Below are 24,913 nucleotides of genomic sequence, written 5' to 3'. Positions count from 1 at the left end.
TTCGGTGTAATAAAAATGCGTCTGTCACGACTCCCACCGAAGGTGGCTCCCCCTCCTGCTCGGATGGCACTCGGCGGTCGTCGTCACCGGGCTACTAGCTGCCACTGATTCCCTTTTGTTTTCCCTCTTTCCGTTATTGTTTGCACCTGTTCTGTGTTGGGGTGATTAGCGGGGCTATATTAGCCAGTAGGCGCGCCTGCTCTTTGTGCGGGATTGTTTCTCTTTTGTATTGCTTGTGTACATACTGTTGGTGTTTTGCGCTAGTGCGTGTTTTTGCGCCGACTGTGTTTGTCCCCTGTGTTTGGGGCACTTTGTTTTGTGTGTGCTCCTATTGCTATTTGGGGTGGCTTGTGTTTTTGCCGTTGGGCTCATTAATAGCCATTACCCTATATTGCTGCTTTCTGCGTCTGATTCCTCTCCCACAACGCTCAAGCCTTGCAGCGTCTCCTTGCCTATGTAACAGACATACAGTTTTTGGGAAACTGAACGACCTGAATGCAAGCATGAAGTGGAAATACAAAAACATTCTACAGATGAGTGACCGAATCAGTGGATTCAGACTAAATAATTCTTATTGTAAATAATTTTTTGAAGCTTCCCTTGGCTGTGTATGTTTCTAACAGAAAACCGCATCAGTAAGTGTCCCACATGAATGATGACTGCTCATGTCCAACACTTGGAAGAGCACTTTGGGACCTATTTCTCAATACGTTTGACTGTGATCCTGGCGCAGTTGGCATGCGGGTAAGTGAAATAGAACAGCTGATCAAGCTGTCATGTGACCGAATGCATTCACGGGTCACTACGGATGAGTTTTGGTTTCTTCCATCTCCCTCTGAGCATTAATTCCGCGTTCAAAACAACTGGGTACTCGGAAGTCTCCAACTTCAATTAGTTCAAGATAACTGGGAAGTGTGAAAAAACTAGCTTTGACTGGGAAGAATAGTTTAGAGCGGTCATCCAACTCGGAATTCCAGCCTCTTTCCAGAGCCCCGACTTTCCGACCTAAAGATTACTGTTGTCATGATTTGACGTCATATTCCTCTGAGTGCCCCAGTTGTCTTTAAAGCCCCAGAAAACTCATTTTACCCCTCGCCAGATCATATCTCTGTGAAGCTGGATTCAGTGCTTTCGTCTGCATTAAAACCAAATATCGATCCAGGTTGGACGTGACATCAGCGATGAGGGGCGCTCTCGACCACGACCCCTGACTTTGAAAAGCTCTGATGGGACAACAAGGGCAGAGCACGCCCCCATTCACATCAACGGGGCTGTAGTGGAGTGGGTCCACATCACTAAGGATCTATCATGGTCCACACACACCAACTCGTTACTGGTACCTCATGTAAATAGCCAAGTTATCGTTACTCATTGTGTATTTAGTTTTACTTTTATTATTACATGTTATTACTTTTCTATTATTTCTCGATTTTCTTGCTCTCTGCCTTGTTTGGAAGGGCCCGTAAGTAAACATTTTACTGATAGTCTACAACTGTTGCTAATGAAGCATGTGACACATTCCATGACACATTCCAGGGGTTGGAGCACTATTTTTTTTGTTTCGTTCCACTGTTCCGACCAGTAAAATAAAGTTATGAACCGGTTCTAACCAAAATGAAGTACAGTTTATGTTGTTCCTTTCTGTTCCTTTTTTAACCCGTGAAATCAACAGTTGTTTACTTAATTACTTAACCAATCAGTGCGGATAGAGCAGGCAAGCTTGTTGTTTACATGCGTGATATACAGACAAGTGTGACTGACAATTTTTACATTAATTTTACCCCTTTTTTTTCTCCCCAATTCCGTGGTATCCAATTGGTAGTTACAGTCTCGTCTCATCGCTGCAACTCCCGTACGGACTCGGGAGAGGCGAAGGTCAAGAGCTGTGCGTCTCCTGAAACACAACCCAACTAAGCCGCACTGCTTCTTGACACAATGCCCACTTAACTCGGAAGCCAGCTGCACCAATGTGTCGGATGAAACATTGTGCACCTGGCGACCGTGTCAGCATGCACTGCGCCCGGCACGCCACAGGAGTCGCTAGTGTGCGATGGGACAAGGACATCCCTGCCGGCCAAACCCTTCCCTAACCCAGACGATGCTCGGCCAATTGTGCGCCGCCCATGGGTCTCCCGGTCACGGCCGGCATCGACAGAGCCTGGACTTGAACCCAGAAACTCTAGTAGCACAGCTAGCACTGCGATGCAGTGCCTTAGACCACTGCACCATTCGGGAGGCGTGACTGACGTTTTGCGGTTGGGGAGAGAAAGGCTTTAGGAGGAGGCTTAAAGCACTGGGCACGTTGTTACGACGTGTATTATATGAATTAGGTCCACAGAATTAAACCTAAGAGGAGCGGCTTCTATGGATCTTCTTTGAATGTCCTTTGAGCTAGCTAGCTAACAAGCATGTGTGTAGAGCTTCACCAGAATTAAAAACACGTCTTATTTTTTTGTAGTTGATCAATCCAACGTGATAACTAGGCCTATAGAATCCTTATCTAGTATTGAAAAAGTTTATCCATTATTTTCTAGTTAATAAAAAATCTCTCCCCATCTTCTCAATCAAGCTTGTAACATCAGTACTGTAGCCTATGCTTCGTAGGAGGGAGGGGCAGGTAGCCTAAACACGCACATGCAAAGGCAAAGATTTTGCAGGCAGACACTACTAAGTTTCTGAGTGACAGAGTGAGCATTTCACGTTTTGTCGTGGGACTAGAAAAAAAATGCCTGGAACCTAAAATAACGTTATTAACCGGTTCCCATGCTTTTAAAATAATGTTACTGTTCCAGAACAGTAGAGATCACTTTCATTCCAGGTTCAGTTTCTGTTCCTTGAAAAATTGTATACTGCTCAAAAAAATAAAGGGAACACTTAAACAACACAATGTAACTCCAAGTCAATCACACTTCTGTGAAATCAAACTGTGCACTTAGGAAGCAACACTGATTGACAATAAATGTCACATGCTGTTGTGCAAATGGAATAGACAACAGGTGGAAATTATAGGCAATTAGCAAGACACCCCCAATAAAGGAGTGGTTCTGCAGGTGGTGACCACAGACCACTTCTCAGTTCCTATGCTTCCTGGCTGATGTTTTGGTCACTTTTGAATGCTGGCGGTGCTTTCACTCTAGTGGTAGCATGAGACGGAGTCTACAACCCACACAAGTGGCTCAGGTAGTGCAGCTCATCCAGGATGGCACATCAATGCGAGCTGTGGCAAGAAGGTTTGCTGTGTCTGTCAGCGTAGTGTCCAGAGCATGGAGGCGCTACCAGGAGACAGGCCAGTACATCAGGAGACGTGGAGGAGGCCGTAGGAGGGCAACAACCCAGCAGCAGGACCGCTACCTCCGCCTTTGTGCAAGGAGGAGCAGGAGGAGCACTGCCAGAGCCCTGCAAAATGACCTCCAGCAGGCCACAAATGTGCATGTGTCTGCTCAAACGGTCAGAAACAGACTCCATGAGGGTGGTATGAGGGCCCGACGTCCACAGGTGGGGGTTGTGCTTACAGCCCAACACAATGCAGGACGTTTGGCATTTGCCAGAGAACACCAAGATTGGCAAATTCGCCACTGGCGCCCTGTGCTCTTCACAGATGAAAGCAGGTTCACACTGAGCACGTGACAGATGTGACAGAGTCTGGAGACGCCGTGGAGAACGTTCTGCTGCCTGCACCATCCTCCAGCATGACCGGTTTGGCGGTGGGTCAGTCATGGTGTGGGGTGGCATTTCTTTGGGGGGTCGCACAGCCCTCCATGTGCTCGCCAGAGGTAGCCTGACTGCCATTAGGTACCGAGATGAGATCCTTAGACCCCTTGTGAGACCATATGCTGGTGCGGTTGGCCCTGGGTTCCTCCTAATGCAAGACAATGCTAGACCTCATGTGGCTGGAGTGTGTCAGCAGTTCCTGCAAGAGGAAGGCATTGATGCTATGGACTGGCTCGCCCGCTCCCCAGACCTGAATCCAATTGAGCACATCTGGGACATCATGTCTCGCTCCATCCACCAACGCCACGTTGCACCACAGACTGTCCAGGAGTTGGCGGATGCTTTAGTCCAGGTCTGGGAGGAGATCCCTCAGGAGACCATCCGCCACCTCATCAGGAGCATGCCCAGGCGTTGTAGGGAGGTCATACAGGCACGTGGAGGTCACACACACTACTGAGCCTCATTTTGACTTGTTTTAAGGACATTACATCAAAGTTGGATCAGCCTGTAGTGTGGTTTTCCACTTTAATTTTGAGTGTGACTCCAAATCCAGACCTCCATGGGTTGATAAATTGGATTTCCTTTGATTATTTTTGTGTGATTTTGTTGTCAGCACATTCAACTATGTAAAGAAAAAAGTATTTAATAAGATTATTTCATTCATTCAGATCTAGGATGTGTTGCTTTAGTGTTCCCTTTATTTTTTTGAGCAGTGTATTTTCAGTTTTCAGTTATGTTCCCTGAACCGGTTCCAACCCCTGATTTGAACTATGGTGTCACGTCCTGACCAGTGTAAGAGGTCATTTTCTATAGTAGATGGGTCAGGGCGTGACAGGGGGGTGTGTGTTTGACAGTCTGTGTTGTGATTTCTATGTTGTGGGTTCTAGGTTTTCTGTTTCTATGTCGGGTGTTGTTTGGGGTTGATCCCCAATTGGAGGCAGCTGTTTCTTGTTGCCTCTGATTGGAGATCGTATTTAGGTAGGGGGTTTTCTTATTGTATGCTGTGGGTTGTTAATTGTGAGTAGTGTGTTTTCCTGCTCTGTGTCACGGCTTTATTGTGGTGTATTTTCAAGTTTATTGTATATGGCCTTCGGTTTCACGATTCAATAAAAGATGTGGAAGTACGATCACGCTGCGTCTTGGTCTCCATTCATCGACCCCTGTGACATATGGAGTATGCGAGCACGGTCGTGCGCTTACGCCTAGCCAAGTTTTGCTAGGAGCAAACAGAACCTAGTCTGCAGTCGCTTTGAACGTGTACAAAAGTTAATCCTGGCTTGCAATACGTTTTTGGAAGCATTCGGAACTTAAAGGAATAATCCACTCAAACTATCTTTTGTTATTTTTTTTATTTGTCCACTATTGATACAGTCCCAAAATGTTTTTCATGCCAGCAATCAAGTTTTCAAAACATTTTTTTTTATTCAGAGCTTGAAAATGTCATTTTGAGGCATTCATTGTGCCGCTTAATTGGTCTTTATATTTCTGCCTGACAAAGTAACTGACAAACATTTAATGTCTGTTACAGAGATGTATGCAGAGGCTGCACCTCAACAGGACAAGAGGAACGGGAAATTCCGTTTGACTCTCTGGAGCAACTGCAGTACAAGCATATGTTCTGGCTGTACCACCGCAGTGCTCAGTAAGTCTTTACCCATATGCAAGAACAGGTTTAGAACCTTAACCTTAACCATGTCTGAAGAACCACAGAATACCTCAGTGAGGCTTTATATCAATCATTTTATCTGTCTGTTTATTGATACTGGCATTACTGCACAAGAAAATGTTCCAGGAGTGTAGCATATTGTTTTATACCTCTGTGTCATAGGCTTGATTTTGAGTACATGAAAGATATCCCCATCTTGGTCCTGGATATTAATGATGACTTCAAGAATGGTCGAATTGAACAAGAAGTTGGGGTGGACAAGGTAAATGTTGGTTTGTACTTCCTTCAAGATATTGCCAATGTCAGACAAATTAAAGTTTGTCTGACATACCCCAAAAGAGTGTTCAGTTCAGGCTTATAACATATTGGACAACTATCCCATCAGGATGTAATGAAAACGCATTCCAAAATGTCAGGGGTGCTGTCCTAAAGTCTGAAATGTTTCAACATGCTATAAGTTCTTACCATGTGATAAAAAAATGATCCATGTCGCCACACAGGTCAGAGAATTCCTCAGCACATTGTGACCTGGAAATGATACCTATGCTACGACTGCACCAGTTCACTGGCCTTTCATGCCTTAAAGCTTATACCAACTACCATGCTGTCAAAATTACACCAGCTCACTGGTCCTTATGGTCTTAGACAACACTGGTCCCTTATGCTTTCTAGCAAGGATATATCTAACTCCTGAGTCCTGGAGAGCTATACTGGGTTTGCAAGCTTTTATTTTAGCTCAGCACATTTTTTTTATTTAACTTGGCAAGTCAGTTAAGAACAAATTCTAATTTACAATGACGGCCTACCCCGGCAGAACCCTAACCTGGATGACGTTGGGCCAATTGTGCACCGGCCTATTGGAATCCCAGTCACGGCCGGTTGTGATACAGCCTGGAATCGAACCAGGGTCTGTAGTGACGCAAAATGCAGTGCCTTAGACCGCTGCACCACTCGGGACCCCTGATTCCAATATTGAGGTTCTAGAAATCAGTTCTGGGGTGGAACAAAAGCCTGCATTCCACAGTAGCTCTTCAGGACTGAAGTTGGAGACCTCTGCATTAGTCTACACCAGCTCACTTGTCCTCTTGTGTCATTCAGACTATTGGCACCATAACGTGCATGTCCAGAGATTAACAGGGATTGTAAATGTATTTACCTGCTAATGACAGTCAGTATACTTAGAAAATATATATTTTAGGGTTGCCAGATTTAGGTGGAGGGGGGTAGATCTTCTGAATTCCTAGTGAAATTTGAATATGTGTATATTTTAAATGTAGCGTGTGTAAAATATGCTCTGTGTTTGTTTTTAATGTAGTCAGTTTAGACTTGTACGTATTTATATTTTGGCACTTACATATTTTTTACACATGCTTAACTTGTGTAAATACATGGTTTGCTGGACAGATTAAGGCTAGTCCTTAAATGTTATTTCAAAGGAGATTCTCAATTGAGCATGAGTTACATTCAAAATTGTTAGATCAAATCTGTTTCCCTTTGCATTACGTTTTTTTTGTGTGTAATATAGAGAAATAACATTGCTGTGATGAAATATACCCCTTACTTACAATTAATATAAGTTGTTTAATGGCAGTTACATATTTGTTCCTGAAATAAATGGTCAAACATGATTGTGAATGCTATTCATATGGCCCTCTTTGAAAAAAATATCAGCCTCAAGTATGATTGAAAAGGGGTTTGTGGTAGAGGAAAGTGTGAAACCATGGCACTGACTGGTGTTTTTTGGGGAGTGGCTTGACTGAGAATACTCAATAGTCCCCATCCATTTTTTGGTCTTTTATTTTTATTGCAGAAACACCAGTATACATACAATAAGTATTATAACAGAGAATGATAACATATGCTAGGGGTACAACAAATTACAGATTATACAAAGACCATAAAAGATACACATGTATTGATTGTTTTAACAGCTTTCTCATGGAAAGAATGTAGAATGGTCTTAATGTACTGCTCGAATTTCTTATAGAAAACATGGAAGAGTGTTTTTTTTATTAGTGAATTTTCATTTATGAATATGAAATTTTTCCATTAGCACAATTTGATTGAGGTAAAAAAATACATCTTTATCATTAAAACCGAGCAGCACGTTCTCCTTATATTAAACAAAAGTCATCAAGAATGTTAACAATTATAAAACTATAAATATCTTGCCATAATTTCTTTACATGTAGACAATGCCAAAATAAATGCGAAACTGTTTCTGGATGCTCAACACAAAAAGTACAGTTAATGTTAATGTCTTTTTTGAGTTTCTTCAGGTAATGATCGGCAGGGTAATACTTATGGCTCATTCTGAAAGAGACCTCTTTGACCTTGTTAAAGCAGGTGTTTGTGTAATAGTGCCCATCCAGCACAGATGATAATGCATACCAGTGACACATTCTGCATATGCTTACAGTCACCAACATTTGTTCCATGAGACTGTTATATGGAATATCCCGTTTGATCTTTTCCTGCCCCACAAGCCTCAGCCGCGACCCATATGCCAACCTCACCGGAGGCGTTGGAAAAGGGCTTGCTTTTATGGTCTATTAAAAGTGTCATGCTTCAGAGAGTTTGAATGAACAGTGGACAGACAAATGCATTAATTGGTAGCAGTGACTGACATGAAACTGGAACAAAGTAACCACTTATTATTGCATTGGCTATATACCCATGAGAAGTCTGTGGGCAATACATTTACTAACACAGTGCACTGTTTTATTGATAGGTGCAATGATTGGCGTATCACGAAAGTTGGACTTTTTAATACAGTGCAAGGGTCCAATCATCTTCCAAATATTCAAGGCGTTAAATAGCAAAGCCTTTTCGTAAACCTACCTTGACGTCGCGTGCGTTACTCTGACAAACCGTATCCAACCACATTCTATCCAACCATATGTCGGTATTATATTTTCCTGACCAATAATATGCATGATTCTGAATGGAGGCGGGGTAAGATACAACTTGGTCAAAGTAGTTAGGTTGTTAGAAAGTTAATGGCTAGGGGAAAAGAGAATCTCTTCTCGATTCAGGAGAGTTTCTGGATTTTTCTGAAGTATAAACATAATTACTAAAATAGCAACAACCCCAAAGAAAGTTTAAGACAATATTGCGTTAATTAGAATACAAAATACTAAGGGAAGTATGCAGGATGCAGTAGCCGGGGCGGCAATGCTGACGGACGGCTTCGAGGACGAGATTGACTCGGTGACTCCGCGATCCTCTGGAATGGGGCTTGGAACCACACCAGGAGCCAGACTCGGGGGCCTAGGGATTGGTGTTGGTGGAAAGAAAGTCCGCTTATTTGGAGAGGCTGGTGGGCCTGCAGCTGACAGGCTTGATTTCAAACTCGCTGCGGCCGCCGTGCTTTCCTCTGGCCCCGGATCTGGCAGCGACGATGATGAAGTATCTGAGGTAAGCCACTCATGCTAGCTAACCCAGCGAAACTGGGCAAGAAGATAAATGTTAGTCAACGTTCCCTACGAAAAGCCCGTTCCTTTCGACGATATTATTAACCCCCCTTCCTTTCTTCTATCAACTAAAATAGTATCAGTCAGATTTATTGTGTTTTGGCTGATAGTTTGCAGAGTCTATTGGCTACCAAGCTTGCGACATGTTTTGTATTTTGACGTGATATGAGCAATATTTTGGCGGAGGCTTCGACCTAGGCCTAACGTAGTACTGTGGCAGCACACACACAGCGCCATCAACTGCTAGCTAACTAGCTAGCAAATGATTGACATGTAGGTAGCTAAGATTAGGTATACGTTTGTTAGCGTGTTTATGTCAAACTAGACAATTGTTTTGAACAGGTAAGTGAAGACAAGTCGTTCTAGCTCCTGTTAGATATAATAACTGGCATGCAATCATACATCCGCTTATTCACTGTCACCCCAGTTGTCTATTTAGTTCCAACGTTAGCTGGCAAGGCACATTTTCCCTCCTCTCAGAATAGCACGCTAAGTAGTTACAGTAACAAGTCCTCACGACTTAACACGTAGTTTTATGCATTTTTACAGGTACCTCGCTAGGGTTGATGGCACACTTACCAAACCCAACACAGCCTGATATGTTTGCTACAAGCTTTACGTTGAGCTGTCAGTGAAGACGTTAACTCGAGTGGTGGTGATGCAACATCATTCAGTAACTTCAGGGGTTAGAAATGCCCCAGTGATCAAATCAAACGTGACATTTTAGAGTTGGCAAATTATTTCCTCTACCTATTCTGGTCTCTAACAATTTTCATGTTGACATGTTATTGTTTAGGTTTTGTAATTAAAATAACGAATCTCATATGTATGATCAATTAATGTGAAACATTTATTTGTAGGATCAAGGCAACACACTCGCACATTGGAATGGGTACCTTTTCATGTGATGAGCAAAAATGAACTACAGAATTGCCAGAATTTTTGATTTGTGTACACTTAATAATAATTTTGTCGGTGTTTATTTTACCTATTTCACACTTGTACAAGTGTGTGTTATACGCATGTGTTAATTGGAACGTTTTTTTGTTTGTTGCATATCCCAACTGGTCATGAGACACCCTTAGAGAGTGGGGTCACAGCCAGGGTCAGCCATTATCAACGGTGACCCTGGATCAATTAGGGTTAAGTTACTTGCTGAAGGGTTGTGACTTGAGGGAGTACAGGTACGACTGGAAGTGGCTTCTCGTAGCAGGTTAGGAGAGCATTTTAGCTAACCCTAGCTGTTTTCCTAACCTGCCACGTTAATTATCCTAACATGCTGCATAAATTGTCCAAACCTGCTACGAAAAAGTAACTTCTGGTCGTAGCTGTACCTTCTCAAGTCAGAACCTTGCTCAAGGGCACATCAAATGCTAATCTCTCGTTATTGGTAATGGTGAGGAGTAAGCATGTCTTGGGGGTTATGGTCTTTTTGCCTCTAACTTTGTCACTCATCGTTATTCTCAATTCAGGATAATCCGTAATCATGGTAGCAGCCACTTTAATGTAGAAGATTTTAGAAACATATTATATTCATATTAAAGTGACTCCAATGACAGTACATTATTTACAAAAACTATGTATTTACAAAATGCACAAAAAGTGCTCTAATTTCTAAAAGGTTCGCCCGATATGAATGCCCTCAAATTAATGTTGACAGTCTGCACTTTAACCTCATAGCAGGGTCCAATGTTAACTTTTTTTTATCACTGGCCCAGTCAGGCCAGTTGGCCAAAGATCTACTGGCCGGATCAGAATTTCTACATGGGGTAGTTTGTAAATGCATTAGGGTCATGCAGGGCCTAGGTTTACATGCATTCTATATGTATATATACACTGCTCAAAAAAATAAAGGGAACACTTAAACAACACATCCTAGATCTGAATGAAAGAAATAATCTTATTAAATACTTTTTTCTTTAGATAGTTGAATGTGCTGACAACAAAATCACACAAATAATCAATGGAAATCTAATTTATCAACCCATGGAGGTCTGGATTTGGAGTCACACTCAAAATTAAAGTGGAAAACCACACTACAGGCTGATCCAACTTTGATGTAATGTCCTTAAAACAAGTCAAAATGAGGCTCAGTAGTGTGTGTGGCCTCCACGTGCCTGTATGACCTCCCTACAATGCCTGGGCATGCTCCTGATGAGGTGGCGGATGATCTCCTGAGGGATCTCCTCCCAGACCTGGACTAAAGCATCCGCCAACTCCTGGACAGTCTGTGGTGCAACGTGGCGTTTGTGGTTGGAGCGAGACATGATGTCCCAGATGTGCTCAATTGGATTCAGGTCTGGGGAACGGGTGGGCCAGTCCATATCATCAATGCCTTCCTCTTGCAGGAACTGCTGACACTCCAGCCACATGAGGCCTAGCATTGTCTTGCATTAGGAGGAACCCAGGGCCAACCGCACCAGCATATGGTCTCACAAGGGGTCTGAGGATCTCATCTCGGTACCTAATGGCAGTCAGGCTACCTTTGGCGAGCACATGGAGGGCTGTGCGGCCCCCCAAAGAAATGCCACCCCACACCATGACTGACCCACCGCCAAACCGGTCATGCTGGAGGATGTTGCAGGCAGCAGAACGTTCTCCACGGCGTCTCCAGACTCTGTCACGTCTGTCACATGTGTTCAGTGTGAACCTGCTTTCATCTGTGAAGAGCACAGGGCTCCAGTGGCGAATTTGCCAATCTTGGTGTTCTCTGGCAAATGCCAAACGTCCTGCACGGTGTTGGGCTGTAAGCACAACCCCCACCTGTGGACGTCGGGCCCTCATACCACCCTCATGGAGTCTGTTTCTGACCGTTTGAGCAGACACATGCACATTTGTGGCCTGCTGGAGGTCATTTTGCAGGGCTTTGGCAGTGCTTTTCCTGCTCCTCCTTGCACAAAGGCGGAGGTAGCGGTCCTGCTGCTAGGTTGTTGCCCTCCTACGGCCTCCTCCACGTCTCCTGATGTACTGGCCTGTCTCCTGGTAGCGCCTCCATGCTCTGGACACTACGCTGACAGACACAGCAAACCTTCTTGCCACAGCTCGCATTGATGTGCCATCCTGGATGAGCTGCACTACCTGAGCCACTTGTGTGGGTTGTAGACTCCGTCTCATGCTACCACTAGAGTGAAAGCACCGCCAGCATTCAAAAGTGACCAAAACATCAGCCAGGAAGCATAGGAACTGAGAAGTGGTCTGTGGTCACCACTTGCAGAACCACTCCTTTATTGGGGGTGTCTTGCTAATTGCCTATAATTTCCACCTGTTGTCTATTCCATTTGCACAACAGCATGTGACATTTATTGTCAATCAGTGTTGCTTCCTAAGTGCACAGTTTGATTTCACAGAAGTGTGATTGACTTGGAGTTACATTGTGTTGTTTAAGTGTTCCCTTTATTTTTTTGAGCAGTGTGTGAGTATGTGTGTGTGTGTGTGTATATATCTATATGTGTATATAGATAGATAGATAGTAATAGGTGACGTTTGGTTATGGTATGTATTAAAAAGCTGTGTAATATAATTTAGCAATGTAAGACCATTATTTCAAATTGAATTATATTAATTACATTCAGTTAACTTTTGTTTCCGAGGTATGTCAAATTTTTTGTACATCCCAAATAAGTAGTTGACCCTTTTAAGAAAGGTCTATTTCAAAAGAGATATCCATCTGGCTAGTGGCTACAGTATCAACAGTATGTTCAGAATTGAAGGTTTATTTTTGTAAGTCACTTTCCCTATAATAAATAAGCTCAGCAAGTGGATTGATGAGTGCTTCTTTTTACTCTGGACAGCTCATGTGGGCTGTGTGAATGCATCAATTCATGTACTGCTCGAGTGCTAAAGATGTGAGTTGCGACGAGAGTGGTTGAATCAACGGCCAATCGTACTGCTCAAGTACAAATAGCATGACTTTTCTGCGTGTAGTCTTCAATGGCAGACTGCAATAGAGCAGGTAAATGTCAAACTGAAACATCAAAATGGGCTGAGTACTGGCCTGGTCAGGCCAGCGACAGACGAGATTAAAGGTCGACCGATTATGATTTTTCAATACCGATAATTGGAGGACCCAAAAAAGCCGGTACCGATTAATCCGCCGATTTTTATATAAAAAAAAAATTATATATATATATATTTTTATTATTCTTATTTTTTTTTAAATGCTTTACATTTTTATTTATTTATTTTTGTAATAATGACAACTACAATGATACTGAATGAACACTTATTTTAACTTAATATAATACATAAATAAAATCCATTTAGCCTCAAATAAATAATGAAACATGTTCAATTTGGTTTAAATAATGCAAAAACAAAGTGTTGGAGAAGAAAGTAAAAGTGCAATATGTGCGATGTAAGAAAGCTAAGTGCCTTGCTCAGAACATGGGAACATATGAAAGCTGGTGGTTCCTTTTAAAATTAGTCCTCAATATTCCCAGGTAAGAAGTTTTAGGTTGTTGTTATTATAGGACTATTTCTCTCTATACGATTTGTATTTCATATAACTGACTATTGGATGTTCTTAGGCATTTTAGTATTGCCAGTGTAACAGTATAGCTTCCGTCCCTCTCCTCGCTCCTACCTGGGCTCGAACCATGAACACATCGACAGCAGCCACCCTCGAAGCAGCGTTACCCATGCAGAGCAAGGGGAACAACTACTCCAAGTCTCGAGTGACTTTTGAAACACTTGGCGCGCACCCGCTAACTAGCTAGCCATTTCACATCGGTTACACCAGCCTAATCTTGGGAGTTGATAGGCTTGAAGTCATAAACAGCGCATTGGATTGCGAAGAGCTGCTGGCAAATGCAGGAAAGTGCTGTTTGAATGAATGCTTACGAGCCTGCTGGTGCCTACCACCGCTCAGTCAGACTGCTCTATCAAATCATAGACTTAATATAATAAACACACAGAAATACAAGCCTTAGGTCATTAATATGGTCGAATCCGTAAAGTATCATCTCGAAAACAAAACGTTTTTTCTTTCAGTGAAATACGGAACCGTTCTGTATTTTATCTGACGGGTGGCATCCCTAAGTGTAAATATTGCTGTTACATTGCACAACTTTCAATGTTATGTGATAATTACGTAAAATTCTGGCAAATTAGTTCGCAATGAGCCAGGTGGCCCAAACTGTTGCATATACCCAGACTCTGCGTGCAATGAACGCAAGAGAAGTGACACAATTTCATGTTAGCAGGCAATATTAACTAAATATGCAGGTTTAAAAATATATACTTGTGTATTGATTTTAAAGAAAGGCATTGATGTTTATGGTTAGGTACATTGGTGCAACGACAGTGCTTTTTTCACAAATGCGCTTGTAAAATCATCTCCCGTTTGTCGAAGTAGTATGTGATTGGATTATATGCAACGCAGGACACGTTAGATAACTACACATGGTTGATGATATTACTAGTTTAACTAGTGATTATGTTAAGATAAGTTTAACGCTAGCTAGCAACTTACCTTGGCTTCTTGCTGCCCTCGCGTAACAGGTAGTCAGCCAGCCATGCAAGCTCCTCGTGGAGTGCAATTTAAGGCAGGTGGTTAGAGCGTTGGACTAGTAACCGGAAGGTTGCAAAACGGAATCCCTGAATCCCCCCTGAACAAGGCAGTTAACCTCCGTTCCTAGGCCGTCATTGAAAATAAGAATGTGTTCTTAATCTGACTTGCCTAGTTAAATAAAGGTGTAAAAAAAAATACCGATTGTTATGAAAACTTGAAATCGGCCCTAATTAATCGGACATTCCGATTAATCGGTCGACCTCTAGACGAGATCCACTAGCCCAACACATGGTTTTACTGGCCCATTAATGGCCCATTAATGTCAGACCCTGCTCAGTCATTGTATCATTTCAAATCCAGTGCTGGAGTACAGAGCCAAAATAACTAAAAATGTCATTGTCCAAATATTTTTGGACCTCACTTTATACCCATTTTCTCATTTTCCTTTTCCGCATTTTGGTATTTCATGCAGGTTCGTTGACTTCTAGCCAGGGAAAACATTTTGAGAAATAATTATTTTAGTCAGCTGTTAAAGGGTTTCTATCAACTTTCTGACTTTTGTAAAAAAATATAATGTAAATGGAAAGCCGCAAAATTAAACTGTTGCCGGCCAAAATGACCAGGAGAAAAGAATCCTGTTGCAAAAATGTTTTTTAGTCATTGATGTAAATACCAGTTGATGTAAATACATTTGACTGTCATGCTTATCGGCCTATAGTATAATTTGCATAATTTTGTGGAATTATATTGTGTGTATTTTCGTTAGTTATCCAACATAACTGTCGAACGCTTGCAGCATACAGATCCTATTTTGAGCGGGATTTCTCCTGCTCAAACCTCAGCTGGTTGCTGCTGGAGTAAAACGTGATTTTATAAGCCCATTTATTGTGCAACAATTCTAAATGCAATCTGTGTTATTAACAGTTTTGGTGCACAACTAAAAAGAGCAACAATTATTTTTTTCTCAACTGGTAATTGAAGCGAGCCTCCCATTCAAGTTCAGCCAACCGGCTATCAAGCACATCACCCACCACTTTACAATGTGAGCTGGAGGCAGTATGCAATTTGAAACCATACTTAATTGTTTGAAACCTGAATGTTTTATTTCATATTATGTGGCATGTCTTACCTTGCTTCAAAGTAGCCTATACGCAGAATCCGACCATGGAAACATAGAGGCAATTATTTTATGACTTCATAGTCGGCACGTGAGTTTCAAGTTTGGGGAAGCTTAAAATGTATCCTACCATTTCTACCGTTCTGCGTGCCAGTTAAGATTTTTATATGCGCATTTTTGTGGAAAAGTTTCATTTCAATAATAACTTTTTCAAAATTATAATCAACTAATGTTAGATCACCAGTCTGCCATATGGACACATTGATATACTGGGATCCATTGGCGACTAAAGAAAAGAGCGCATGGAACTCATAGCCTATAGGCCAATGCAGCAGTAGGCCTATACAGTGCAAAGTATTCATACCCCTTGACTTATTCCAAATGTTGTTGTGTTACAGTCTGAATTCAAAATGTATTTTTCTCACCCATCTACACACTGTCGTTTCTCTTTGCTTATTTGAGCTGTTCTTGGCATAATATGGACTTGGTCTTTTACTAAATCAAATCTTGTCACATACACGTATTTAGTAGATGTTATTGCGGGTGTAATGAAATGCTTGTGTTTCTAGCTCTAACAGTGCAGTAATATCTAACAATTTCACAACAATACACACACCTAATGGAATTAAGAATATATAAATATTGGGCGAGCAATGTTAGTGGCATAGACTTAGATACAGTTTATACATATGAGATGAGTAATGGATTATATGTAAACATTAAAGTGGCCGGTGATTCCAAGTCTGTATATAGGGCAGCAGCCTCTAAGGTGCTGGTGATGGCTATTTAACAGTCTGATGGCCTTGAGAAAAAAGCTGTTTTTCAGTCTCTCAGTCCCAGCTTTGATGAGAGCCCACAGTCCTTGGTGGCACTGTGTTATTCTAAAAGCAGGCAAAGAAGGTGATTAGCTTGTCCGGAAGCAAGATGTCGGTGTCTGCAACGTGGCTGGTTTTCCCTTTGTAGTCCATGATTGTCTGTAGACCCTGCCACATACGTCTCGTATCTGAGCCGTTGAATTGCGACTCCACTTTGTCTCTATACGGACGTTTTACCTGTTTGAGTGATTGCCTTTACGGAGGAAATAACTACACTGTTTGTTTTCTGCCATATTCCCAGTCACCTTGCTTGGTTAAATGGAATGGTTCACGCTTTCAGTTTTGAGCGAGTGCTGCCATCTATCCACGGTTTCTGGTTAGGGTAGGTTTCAAAAGTCACTTCCTGATAAACTCAGTCACCGTATCAGTATATATGTTATTATTCTTGGAGGCTACCCAGAACATTTCCCAGTCTGCGTGATCAAAACAATCTTGAAGAGTGGTGGATTCCGATTGGTCAGACCAGTGTTGAATTGTCCTTAGCACAGGTTATTTTTGTTTGAGTTTCTGCCTAATAGGAAGGGAGGAACCAAATGGAGTCATGATCAGATTTGCGGAAGAGAGGGCGGGGAGGGCCCTGTAGGCATCCCGGAAGTTGGAGTAGCAGTGGTTGAGTGTTTTTAGCAGCGCGAGAACTACAGTCAATGTGTTGATAGAATTTCGGCGTTCTTTTCCTTGTTTGCTTTGTTAAAATCCCCAGCTACAATAAATGTGGCCTCAGGATATGCGGGTTCCAGTGTGCATAAAGTCTAGTGAAGTTCTTTGAGGGCCATCGGGGTATCAGCTTGGGGGGGGGGGGATATACACGGCTGTGACTATAACCGAAGAGAATTCTCTTGGGAGGTAATACAATTGGGATTTGATTGAGGTATTCTAGGTCAGGTGAACAAAAGGACTTGAGTTCCTGTATGTTATCTCAATTACACCATAAGTCGTTAATCAGAGATATTTATTCCTGTCTGCGCGATGAACTGAGAACCCAACAGTATATCCCAAGAGAACCATGTTTCCGTGAAACAGAGTATGTTACAATTAGAGGTCGACCGATTATGATTTTTCAACGCCGATACCAGTACCGATTTGGAGGAACAAAAAAAGCCGATCCCAAGTAATCAGCCAATTTTATTTATTTGTTTTTTTATAAAAAAAAAAAAACCTTATTTTTTTGTGTATTTTTATTATTATATGTGTGTGTGTGTGTGTGTGTGTGTGTGTGTGTGTGTGTGTGTGTGTGTATATATGTATATGTGTATATATATATGTGTGTATATGTATGTGTGTAATAATAACAATTACAACAATACTGAATGAACACTTTTATTTTAACTTAATATAATACATCAATAGGGATATCTTCTGTATAGCACCCCTACCTTGTCACAACACAACTGATTGGCTCAAATGGATTAAGAAGGAAATAAATTCCACAAATTAACTTTTAACAAGGCACACCTGTTAATTTAAATGCATTCCGGGAGACTACCTCATGAAGCTGGTTGAGAGAATGCCAAGAGTGTGCAAAGGGTGGCTAAAATATATTTGGATTTAACACTTGTTTTGGTTACTTTTTCCGTATGTGTTATTTTGATGTCTTCACTATTACTTTACAGTGTAGAAAATGGTCAAAATATTGAAAAACTCTTGAATGAGTAGGTGTCCAAACAGTATACTGTATCTCTTAAATATATTTTAGATATTTTGGAGATTTCGTTTTCAAATAACCGAAAGTGAACAGTAAAGTGAAAAAGGCCATTCGTGAACATGGGGTGAGACATTTTTACTAATCTGGAAGAGAACCAGTTCGGATTTAAGTATAACTTTTGTATGACTGGCACATTTAGTGAGAGGTCTAATGCTTTAATATTTAATCATTTCTGCCCTCCAAATTCATATTCATTATATAAATAGGCCTGTTTTAATTTTGTTTGGCTTGCTGTTCCAAATAAAATTGAATATGTTTTGCTCATATAATTAAAAAAAACGGTCGCTATGTGTAGACAGGACCATAAGCAAATAGGTAAACTGGGATATGACTAAAGAGTTAATCAGGGTGACTTTTCCACAAATAGACAGGTATTTTCCTTTCCATGATAGGAAAAACGAATCCATTTTTTTGCTAACTTTCTATGCAAATTTATTTGGACTGATAATTTCTTTGTTTCGGGATACGTATGCTAGAGGTTGACCGATTAATCGGAAGGGCCAATTTCAAAGTTTCATAACAATCGGTAATCGACATTTTTGGACCCTGATTATGGCCGATTACATTGCACTCCACGAGGAGACTGTGTGGCAGGCTGACTACCTGTGCAGCAAAGAGCCAAGGTAAGTTGCTAGCTAGCATTAAACTTATCTTATAAAAAAAACTATCAATCTTAACATAATCACTAGTTTACTACACATTGTTGATGATATTACTACTTCATCTAGCTTGTCCTGCGTTGCATATAATCGATGCGGTGCCTGTTAATTTCTCATTCAATCACAGCCTACTTCGCCAAACGGGTGAAGATTTAACAAGTGCATTCGCGAAAAAGAGCACTGTCGTTGCACCAATGTACCTAACCATAAACATCAATGCCTTTCTTAAAATCAATACACAAGTATATATTTTTAAAACTGCATATTTAGTTAATATTGCCTGCTAACATGAATTTCTTTTAACTAAGGAAATTGTCACTTCTCTTGCGTTCTGTGCATGCAGAGTCAGGGTATATGCAGCAGTTTGGGCTGCCTGTTGCGAACTGTGTGAAGACCATTTCTTCCTAACAAAGACTGTAATTAATTTGTCAGAATTGTACATAATTATGACATAACATTGAAGGTTGTGCAATGTAACAGCAATATTTACACTTAGGGATGCCACCCGTTAGATAAAATACAGACCGCTTCCGTATTTCACTGAAAGAAAAAAAAACGTTTTGTTTTCCAAATGATAGTTTCCGGATTCGACCATATTAATGACCTAAGGCTCGTATTTCTGTGTGTTTATTATACACTGCTCAAAAAAATAAAGGGAACACTTAAACGACACAATGTAACTCCAAGTCAATCACACTTCTGTGAAATCAAACTGTCCACTTAGGAAGCAACACTGATTGACAATACATTTCACATGCTGTTGTGCAAATGGAATAGACAACAAGCGAGCTGAGGCACGAAGGTTTGCTGTGTCGGTCAGCGTAGTGTCCAGAGCATGGAGGCGCTACCAGGAGACAGGCCAGTACATCGGGAGAAGTGGAGGAGGCCGTAGGAGGGCAACAACCCAGCAGCAGGACCGCTACCTCCGCCTTTGTGCAAGGAGGAGCAGGAGAAGCACTGCCAGAGCACTGCAAAATGACCTCCAGCAGGCCACAAATGTGCATGTGTCTGCTCAAACGGTCAGAAACAGACTCCATGAGGGTGGTATGAGGGCCCGACGTCCACAGGTGGGGCTTGTGCTTACAGCCCAACACCGTGCAGGACGTTTGGCATTTGCCAGAGAACACCAAGATTGGCAAATTCGCCACTGGCGCCCTGTGCTCTTCACAGATGAAAGCAGGTTCACACTGAGCACATGTGACAGTCTGGAGACGCCGTGGAGAACGTTCTGCTGCCTGCAACATCCTCCAGCATGACCGGTTTGGCGGTGGGTCAGTTATGGTGTGGGGTGGCATTTCTTTGGGGGGGCCGCACAGCCCTCCATGTGCTCGCCAGAGGTAGCCTAACTGCCATTAGTTACCGAGATGAGATCCTCAGACCCCTTGTGAGACCATATGCTGGTGCGGTAGGCCCTGGGTTCCTCCTAATGCAAGACAATGCTAGACCTCATGTGGCTGGAGTGTGTCAGCAGTTCCTGCAAGAGGAAGGCATTGATGCTATGGATTGGCCCGCCCGCTCCCCAGACCTGAATCCAATTGAGCACATCTGGGACATCATGTCTCGCTCCATCCACCAACGCCACGTTGCACCACAGACTGTCCAGGAGTTGGCGGATGCATTAGTCCAGGTCTGGGAGGAGATCCCTCAGGAGACCATCTGACACCTCATCAGGAGCATGCCCAGGCGTTGTAGGGAGGTCATACAGGCACGTGGAGGCCACACACACTACTGAGCCTCATTTTGACTTGTTTTAAGGCCATTACATCAAAGTTGGATCAGCCCGTAGTGTGGTTTTCCACTTTAATTTTGAGTGTGACTCCAAATCCAGACCTCCATGGGTTGATAAATTTGATTTCCATTTGTGATTTTGTTGTCAGCACATTCAACTATGTAAAGAAAAAAGTATTTGAGATTTATTTATTTCATTCAGATCTAGGATGTGTTGTTTAAGTGTTCCCTTTATTTTTTTGAGCAGTATATTATAATTAACTCTATGATTTGATAGAGCAGTCTTTCTGAGCGGTGGTAGGTACCAGCAGGCTCGTAAGCTTTCATTCAAACAGCACTTTCGTGCGTTTTGCCAGCAGCTCTTCGCAATGCATTGCGCTGTTTATGACTTCAAGCCTATCAACTCCCAAGATTAGGCTGGTGTAACCGATGTTTAAATGGCTAGCTAGTTAGCGGGTGTGCGCTAATAGCGTTTCAAACGTCACTCACTCTGAGACTTGGTAGTGGTTGTTCCCCTTGCTCTACGTGGGTAACGCTGCTTCGTGGGTGGCTGTTGTCGATGTGTTCCTGGTTCGAGCCCAGGTAGGAGCGAGGAGAGGGACGGAAGCTATACTGTTACACTGGCAATACTAAAGTGCCTATAAGAACATCCAATAGTCAAAGGTATATGAAATACAAATCGTATAGAGAGAAATAGTCCTATAATTCCTATAATAACAACAACCTAAAACTTCTTACCTGGGAATATTGAAGACTCATGTTAAAAGGAACCACCAGCTTTCATATGTTCTGAGCAAGGCACTTAGTTAGCTTTTTTACATGGCACATATTGCACTTTTACTTTCTTCTCCAACACTTTGTTTTTGCATTATTTAAACCAAATTGAACATGTTTCATTATTTATTTGAGGCTAAATTGATTTTATTGATGTATTATATTAAGTTAAAATAAGTGTTCATTCAGTATCGTTGTAATTGTCATTATTACAAATAAAGGGGAAAAAAATCGACCAATTAATCGGTATCGTTTTTTTTTTGATCCTCCAATAATCGGTATTGGTATCGGTATTGGCGTTGAAAAATCATAATCGGTCGACCTTTAACTTATACCGACTATGTCCATCACCGTCATTGCATTTTATTGGTAAACTACACGGTAATGTTGAAATTGTATTTAGTGATCCAATACGTGATCTGGTGCATTTATCATTTGTTTGTAAACCAGAGAGGTTACAAAAAACATGTAGATCCTCTGAGGCTGTGGAGGGATCGAAATTGTGGGTTTAAAAGAAAGCATGTATCCTCAGCTTACACCTTTTGTTTTGAAGCCCTTGATTTCTAACCCCTTGATATTATTGTTGGATCTGATTTTAATAGTTAACATTTTGTTGGCCGTAATAAATATATATGCCGATATTGTACTCCTCATGACAGTTTAACACTTTCACAGATGTAGCCATTATTGACTATTTTACACCTAGGGGTACTATACATAACTTCAACCCATTTTTATAAGATATTCTCCCGCTCTCTCAAACAGAGAATTAGTGAACATAAAAGTTCAATCAGGAGAAACGACAGGGATTATCCAGTCGCAGTACATTTTAATGACCAAAAGCATGACATTTCTACCTTTAGATTTTGTGGTATAGAGAAAGTCAAGATATCAGACAGGGGAGGTGATATTAATAATACTCTGAGCAAAAGAGAATGTTTTTGGATTTTCACCCTCCAGACATTATTTCCTAAAGGACTTAATGATGAAATGCCTATGTATGTTATGTTGTGAATTTAAAATATGTTCCTATTCAAGATTACTTTGGTTTTTCGTATGATGTACCCAATGATTAATGAAAACTTGCTATGTCCTCGTTGTGATTTTATGGACGTGTTCGGTGCGTCTTGTCTATACACTTTTGTAATATTTGTGAAATGCCATATTGTTATGTTTGGTAGCACTTATTTATTTATTTTTCCTTCGCCTCCAACCCCTTTCCATACGTGGAACGGATGTGGGTGGGGCTAGGTCTACATAGAGGTGCTGTTTTCAGAAAATTCACAAAAGCTCTGACGAAGGCCGTTAGGCCGATATGTAAGCTTATTAAATATCAGTGATACTATCAAGAGCAGTGTGCGGTTTCCTTTATTTTCTCCTTCATCCTGTTTCAACTGTTGCCATGCACCTGTAACAAGATTGCTCAGATGTGCGAGTGCCTTTTGAATCTTATAAGATATTCTCCAAAATTGAAATATTCCAGATATTTATACAGTGCATTTGGCAAGTGTTAAGACCCCTTGACTTTTTCCACTTTTGTTACATTACAGCTTTATTGTCAAATTGATAGAATTGGTTTTCTTCCTCATCAATATACACACATGGATGACAAAGCAAAAAACAGGTTTTTAGAATTGTTTTCAAATGTATACAAAATAAAAACTGATGACCTTTACATAAGTATTCAGACCCTTTACTCAGTACCTTTCAGCAGTGATTATAGCCTCGAGTCTTCTTGGGTATGATGCTACAAGCTTGGCACACCTGTATTTGTGGAGTTTCTCCCATTCTTCTCTGCAGATCCTCTCAAGCTCTGTCAGGTTGGATGGGGAGCGTTGCTACAGAGCTATTTTTAGGTCTCTGCAGAGATTTTCGATAGGGGTTTTGTCTGGCCTCTGGCTGACATTCTGAGACTTGTCCCGAAGCCACTCCTGCTTTGTCTTGGCTGTGTGCTTAGGGTTGTTGTCCTATTGGAAGGTGAACCCCGCCCCAGTCTGAGGTCCAGAGAGCTCTGGAGCAGGTTTTCATCAAGGATCTCCCCTGTTCTGTGCTCCGTTTATCTTTCCCTCGATCCTGACTAGTCTCCCTGTCCCTGCCACTGGAAAAACATCCCCACAGCATGATGCTGCCACCACCATACTTCACCGTAGGGATGGTGCCAGGTTTGATGCTTGGCATTCAGGCCAAAGAGTTCCATCTTGTTTTCATCAGACCAGAGAAACTTGTTTCTCATGGTCTGAGAGTCCTTTAGGTGCCATTTGGCAAACTCCAAGCGGGCAATTGTGGGCCTTGTACTGAGGAGTGACTTCCGTCTGGACACTCTACCATAAAGGCCTGATTGGTGGAGTGCTGCAGAGATGGTTGTCCTTCTGGAAGGTTCTCCCATCTCCACAAAGGAACTCTGGAGCTCTGTCAGAGGGACCATCGGGGTCATGGTCACCTCCCTGACCAAGGCCCTTCTCGCCTGATTGCTCATTTTGGCCGGGCAGCCAGCTCTAAGGAGAGTCTTGGTGGTTCCAAGCTTCTTCCATTTAAGAATGATGTTCTTGGGGACTTTTTTAAAGCTGCATTAATGTTTTGGTACCCTTCCCCAGATCTGTGCCTCGACACAATCCTGTCTCTACGGACAATTCCTTCGATCTCATAGCTTGGTTTTTGCTCGGACATGCACTGTCAACTGTAGCACCTTTTATATAGACAGGTGTGTGCCTTTCTATATCATGTCCAATCAATTGAAATCACCACAGGTGGACTCCAATCAAGTTGTAGATGCATCTCAAGGATGGAAACGGGATACATCTGAGCTCAATTTTGAGTCTCATAGCAAAGGGTGTGAATACTTTTATGTGCCTTTTGGGGGGGGGATTTTGTGTTGATTGAGTTTTTTTATTTAATCCATTTTAGAATAAGGTTGTAATGTAACAACGTGGAAATAGTCAAAGGGTCTGAATACTTTGCGAATGAACTGTAAGTATTGAAATATATGCCTAAGTAAGTTATGGTATTAAGACTAAACAGGATGTGCTCTAACCCTGCAGCTCGATTGGTTATACAAGGCTGCTATACTAAGCCTCGTAATGATAATGGCATTAGTTATTATTATAATGATCATAATAGTAGTAATAACAATTAGAAGATCAAGAAAAATGAGTTATTGTTATTATTTAAAAAAAATACAATTGAACAATTTGGAACAGTGTAAACACTAAATAAATTATAATTAATTTCAGAGTGTCTGTTCTAATGAAAAAGTGTAAAACCTTTATTACAGCATAGCAAATATTAAAAACAGACACATTTGTGAAATTGTTTATCAGGTAGCCTATATATTGTAGACCTAATTAAGTTGGTTTCCTCTCCTCAATTTACTTAGAACATTAAGGCAAGGGCTATTTCTCATCTCCTAACTCTGATGCTGTCTCCGCCACATTGTTCTCAACACGAATAAATGAAATCACATTTTATTTGTAACATACGCCAAATACAGCAGGTGCAGACCTTACTGTGAAATGTTTACTTACAAGCCCCTAACCATAAAGAAAAAAAATAAGTAACAATAACGAGGCCATATACAGGGGTTACCTGTACCGAGTCAATGTGCTAGGGTACAGGTTAATCGAGGTAATATGTACATGTAGGTAGGGTATAGTGACTGCATAGATAATAAACAGTGAGTAGCAGTAGCGTAATATGCAGCTG

The 24,913-nt window shown here is 41.6% G+C and overlaps 1 protein-coding gene across 1 annotated transcript in view; it reads left to right on the top strand.

Annotated features, from left to right (window-relative positions):
• The first annotated feature begins 8,336 nt into the window (after nucleotides 1–8,336).
• The window catches only part of LOC106567420 (ankyrin repeat and KH domain-containing protein 1-like), a 68,878-nt gene continuing 52,301 nt past the window's right edge, over nucleotides 8,337–24,913 (top strand). Inside the window, 1 exon segment of the mRNA XM_014136647.2 lies at nucleotides 8,337–8,794. Coding sequence (XP_013992122.1) covers nucleotides 8,525–8,794 — 270 coding nt within the window. The 5' untranslated portion in view covers nucleotides 8,337–8,524.

The sequence above is a fragment of the Salmo salar genome, chromosome ssa13, assembly GCF_905237065.1.
Source record: "Salmo salar chromosome ssa13, Ssal_v3.1, whole genome shotgun sequence".
Lineage (NCBI taxonomy): Eukaryota > Metazoa > Chordata > Actinopteri > Salmoniformes > Salmonidae > Salmo > Salmo salar.
The sequence above is the reverse complement of the archived record's forward strand: the minus strand, read 5'-3'. Positions and strand labels throughout refer to the sequence as shown.